Source organism: Engystomops pustulosus, chromosome 4 (genome assembly GCF_040894005.1).
Source record: "Engystomops pustulosus chromosome 4, aEngPut4.maternal, whole genome shotgun sequence".
NCBI lineage: Eukaryota > Metazoa > Chordata > Amphibia > Anura > Leptodactylidae > Engystomops > Engystomops pustulosus.
The window spans coordinates 14,699,037-14,704,749 of NC_092414.1; the positions used below are offsets into that span (position 1 = coordinate 14,699,037).

Here is a 5,713-nt window from a genome sequence, read left to right on the forward strand (position 1 = left end):
GGGAGACCTTGTTTTTATTATTAAATGCCTTGTATCTTTAACCTGTTCCCGTCAAGCTCCTTTTTCGTTTTTGCGTTTTCGTTTTTCACTCCCCACCTTCAAAAATCTAGAACTTTTTTTATTTCTCCATATACAGAGCTGTGTGAGGGCTTGTTTTCTGCATAAGAAACTGCACTTCATAGTGATGGTATTGAATATTCCATGCCGTGTACTGGGAAGCAGAAAAAAAAATCCAAATGCAGTGAAATTGGTGAAAAAAACGCATTTGCGTCATTTTCTTGTGGGGTCGGATTTTACGGATTTCACTATACGCTGCATGTCTACTTTATTCTTTGGGTAGGTACGATCACGGGGATACCAAATTTATATAGGTTCAAAAAATTTTTTGTACATTTACAAGAATTAAAACCTCCTGTACAAAGATTTTTTCCTTTATTTTTTATAAAGTTTTCAAAATGGCAAAAAAGTGCCATTTTTGAATTTGGGCGCTAATTTCCGGTCGGGGTTAAACACAGTGAAAAAACGTTATTATATTTTGATAGATTGGGGATTTTCGGACCTAATGTCTTTGATTTTTTACTGTTTATTTATATTTATATCAGTTCTAGGGAATGGGGGGTGATTTGAATTTGTAGGTTTTTTTATTATCATTTTTTTAAACATTTTTTTAAACATTTTTATTTTTACTATTTTTCGGACCCCCTAGGGTACTTTAACCCTAGGTGCGACTATATACTGCCATACTACTGTATACTATTAGGTCACATGTCGGAAAGGGTTTAATAAACATCACGGCCAAGTTAAACCAAACTTAATGTTTCCGTGTCAATTTATTTGAGTGTAAGTATATGCAATGTGAGTGTATTCAGGAGTGGGTTATGTGCCACCATCTTAGGGGCCCCCTGGTACAATTGTGAAGGGGACACATGGTGGTACAGACCCCTTCGCCAGGGTTATTCAATAAGTTTTTGGTTTTATTGAGTTAATGCCTCACATTTGAGGGTATATTTGTTTTTCCCGCTCTTTTTTATGCCGGTTTTTCCGCCCCATATTTTTTTTATTTTAGGTTTCTGGGGCTCTGAGGATTGGTCCGTAGCTGGTGCAATGAAATGAGTGTTTCTGAGCAGGTTTATGTCTGCGCTGTTTTCATTGGCCAGGGGCCCGGGGTGCTCATCTTTATAAAGAGCCGTCACCAGTGCTCTTGGCCAGTCTTCATTCTTAATTAATTTGTTATTTTATTATTTATTAAGTTATTAAAATTTTTATTGGTTACCAGTTTAACCCCTCGGGTGGCAGTGTTTTTTTTCGCTATTTTTTTTGCTCCCCACCTTCATAAAGCTATACCTTTTTAAATTTTTCATGTACAGAGATGTGTGAGGGTTTATTTTCTGCGTAAGAAGTCATTTTTTTCTGCGTAATACTTCAATTTTTTATGCGTAAGACGTCCTTTTTTGAAAGATGAGCTGACGTTTTCTTTGCCACCATTTTGAGGAAGGTGTGACCTTTTGATCACTTTTTCTAAAAAATTTTATGTTACGTAAACTAGTGTAAAAGTCGAGTTGCAGGCTATTTTCCATTATGCGGTTCCTCACTGGCAATAACCGTTTTTATGTTTAGAAAGATTTTGGGACGTGGTGATACCTAACATGATTGTGATTTTTACTGTTTATTTAGTTTTATATCAGTTCCAAGGAAAGGGGGTGATTTGAATTTTTTAAACTCTTTTTAACCCCTTACCGACACGTGACATAGTACTACATCACGCATCTAATGCGGGTGTATGGAGAGGGCTCACGAGCTGAGCCATTTCCATAGCCGGTAATTCTTTGCTGTATATTGCAGCAAACACTTACCGGTAACACCCACAATCCGTGCTAGCGACCTGTAACCCGTCAATCGCTGCCAGCGGCTTCAAAAAGATTTTGGTGAAGATCGTCGCTCCCTGTGATGTCATTGGGGGGCGGCAATCGGTTTAACCTATTCATTACAATGTGCGATTTGCACATTGTAATGAATGAGGAGGAGAATCCCCGTATACTGCCATTCAGCTGAGGCAGAGTTGAGGGTCCTTCGCTTCCATTGTCAGCGCATATATATCAGCATGACGTGTGGGTGCAGGAAAAAGAAGGTCAAAAAGGAGTGTCCGAGATCATGTTAAACGCAGCTAGAAGAAGAATTATGAAAGATACTTCTGCAGAAGGGGGCAATCTAGCCATCACGACCAGGACTCTTACACTATTGGAGCGATTTTATCACCTGATGACGTTCCTCTTGAAAGGAATCGGCAATGAAATGCCTTTGATGTATTGTAGAAAAATTTGAGCAGATTGTTGGGTTACCGGCTTGTGACGGCTTAAGTGGATATATCTGAGTATTTCATGGCCCATGAGTCTACAAAACTTTTGCCCAGACATCTACAATACTGGTCTTGTTATCTAGAAGAGGGGTCATCCTCAATCACCTGATCTCAGATGTGACCACTACCTCAGAATGACCATCACCCCCACACACTAGGTTCTCTGATATATAACAATATACACAAGGGAAGAAGGAGAAATATAACATGAGTCATCAAAAGTACACAGAACTATAATCTTTATCTTTTTACATTGAAAACCAGATGGAAATGTGTATTATGGTTTCTTCTTATACATTTTATTGATTGTCTTGTATGAGTTCCATATGATGCCATTCATTAGATGCAGCCATAGAGACAATATGGCTGCTTTACAATGACATTCATTTGTTGATATGGCCCCTCCATCATTTCGGATTGACCGGTGAGTACATAGATGAGAAATCTATAAAGGTTACCTGTCACCGGGATTTCACATTTTCCCAGCAGTTCCCATATATATTTTTAGATTGTGCTTTTTAATTCTCAATGCGTATTTAATTTACATTACTGGTTCTACTCACTTTTAAAAGTATATAAAAGTTTACCTGGAGCCTGGGAGTCATGGGGGCCGAGCGTTGGAAAGCCGCAAGTCTCTAAATTATTATATCATACATATTATATCAAAATATATTTTAAAAGGTTATAAGAACCCGTCAGTGTGAGAAAATGTGAAATCCGAATGACGGGTTTCTTTAAGTAAATTTGTACAGTAAAAATAATACCATGAATATCCCAAAGAACCTTCCATGTTAGACGCCAGGGAGACAACCATGGATGTATGTTGTGTGCTAGCCGATCCATGGTCTCAAGCACATAGATATGGATCCCACAGCCAATTCCCCAAGCTATAAAAGATAGACCACGTCCTATTCCTGCCCATGTTTACGGCCCGGTCTTTGATTCCATTGTCATAGGCCCGTAACCATAGCTCACCCATCAATGACTCATGAAATTGATAATCCTTGTTCCCATGGAAGTACAAAACTTTGAAAATCGGATAGTTACAGGAAGAAAAAAATTTGTCTGGAGTTACAATTATAAAATATACTGGTTCAGACTTAAGTACAAAATCAAATTAACAACAAAACTAAAGAATCTATTTTGTACGTAACCCAGGAACTGCCTGTATTCTCTTTGTGTTATTTCTTAGCTACAGATTCTTAACCAGTTATTTTTATCTCCAAATGGTGGGTAACATACACATAATACAGCATGAAGGGGCTCGGTGAAGGTGGTGGTGAAGGTGTGTAAGTGTCTGATGGGGTCACACAGCTCATAGAAGGACAACTCCCCCGCCTCATAATCCAGACAGATCCGGACTCTATTACTGGAGATATTGTCAGGTAACTGGATCTCATTACTGTCATGTCTCACATAATACTTATTATTATTATATCTCCTCAAACCCCAGGACTTGTTATTATGTCCAATGTATGACTGGGGCCCCCTCCTGTCTATACTGGGATAACACATCCCCACACTCCACCACCTTGATCTCCTGCCCTCCACATCCCAGTAATGTCGTCCTGAGGTAAATCTCCGGCGGCTCATCACCTGAGGATATTCCTGGAATCTCTCTGCTGTTTCTGGACGATTCTGCTTCTCTTGTGTCCAGGTTGCAGTTTTCAGTTCGTCTGATATATGGAGATTATTATTAGCCGTGTTTACATCCAGTAATATGTCTCCAGGACCCTCCACATAGATCCCGCTCCTTATACCTGATATTATGTCACGTAATGTGTGTAATGTGTCTGAGATCACAGTCACATCCAGACCATCTACATCATGGCGCTGGTTATCATGTCCCCCTGTGTCCTCATCACCTCCCCCCTCCTCAGGATCACACAAGTCACCTGTGTCTGGTTCCTGTAACACAGTCAGTGGATCAGTCATGTTACACAGCTCCTCAATGTGCCTCATCTTCCTGGACAGCTTGTCCTTCTGTATCTCCAGCTTCTGGATCAGAGCAGACAGAGGGATGGACTTTTCCTTCTCCTGCCTGGAGATGTCACTCAGGACCCTCTTCTCCAGGTCGTTCAGTTGTCTCCTGATGTCTATAAACAGGGCAGTGACTCTCTCAGCTTCTCCAGATGCTTTTTCTTGAGCTTTTCTCCTGAGCTCCTCCAGACTCTGGACTCTTTCCTCAGTCTCCTCTCTCTTTGTGATCAGTTTCTGGAGAACATTTCTCAGTTTCTTCTTCTTCTTCTCAGAGGCCTCATCCAGCATCTCCACCTGGTGTCCCCGATGTTCTCCAGCCAAACTACAGGACACACAGATACAGATATCATCCTTAGTGCAGTAATATTCCAGGATCTTCTTATGGACAGAACATTTCCTGTTCTCCAGGGAAGTGCTGGGGTCAGATAAGACGTGTTCTGGTGACTTACTGTGAACTTTCAGGTGTTTATCACACAGAGAAGCCTCACACATCAGACAGGACCTCACAGCAGGTACAGAAGAGTCCACACAGTAAGTGCAGCAGATCCCGGTGATCTCCTCATGGTTCGGCTGAGTAACCAGGAAACGTTCTGCTACGTTATGAAGATTTATGTTCCTCATCAGTGCCGGCCTCTCCTGAAACTCTTGTCTACATTCAGGACAGGAATAACCTCCAGACCCGTCCTGTGTATTCAGGTGCTGATCAATACAGACCCGGCAGAAGTTGTGTCCACATCTCAGCATTACAGGATTCTTAAAAACACATAAACAGACAGAGCAGAGCAGCTCCTCTCTCAGGTCAGCAGACGCCATGACTGATAGAAGGCGGGAGAAACAGAAATGAAACTACACGAGTCAGGACAAGCTGAAAAGTTGTAGTCACACCCATCCATTTAAAGAGGACCTGTCACCTATAAAAACGGCACTAAAGTAAGCCGCTTCTAGTGCTAGGACAGATGCCGCAATTTGTGCTGAGCTGTACACTAGAAACGTATTCATGACGGGGCGGGTTTAGGGGCGGTGACTGCCACATGACGCGCGGCAGTCACCGTTGGCCTATGGAGTGGGGGCGCAGGGCTTCCAGCTTGGTCCTGCGCTTCTATTGTATAGCGCGGCAGTGTTTGTTAGCGTTATCAGAGTTTTCCGATAACGCTAGCAGTGTAACACTGCTGCATCTGTTTTAGCACTAGGAGGTGCTTACTTGAGTAATCAGCTCGTAGTGCCGTTTTCATAGGTGACAGGTCCTCTTTAACCATTTAGGGATCTTTTAATCCATGTAGGTTTACAGTTTTTATATTGCTTTTTGCCTTTTTTTCTCCTTTTTTATCACTCCTGTATTGAAAGAAAAGTAAGGAAACAAAACAAGATATAGGCCCA

At 41.4% G+C, this 5,713-nt stretch overlaps 1 protein-coding gene across 1 annotated transcript; it reads right to left on the bottom strand.

The window, feature by feature from the left end:
• Positions 1 to 2,596: 2,596 nt before the first annotated feature.
• Positions 2,597 to 5,312, bottom strand: LOC140126128 (E3 ubiquitin-protein ligase TRIM39-like). Its single transcript, XM_072145245.1, has one exon. The coding sequence runs from the start codon at positions 5,147 to 5,149 to the stop codon at positions 3,545 to 3,547; it is 1,605 nt and encodes a 534-aa protein (XP_072001346.1). The 5' UTR covers positions 5,150 to 5,312; the 3' UTR covers positions 2,597 to 3,544.
• Between the last annotated feature and the right edge of the window lie 401 nt (positions 5,313 to 5,713).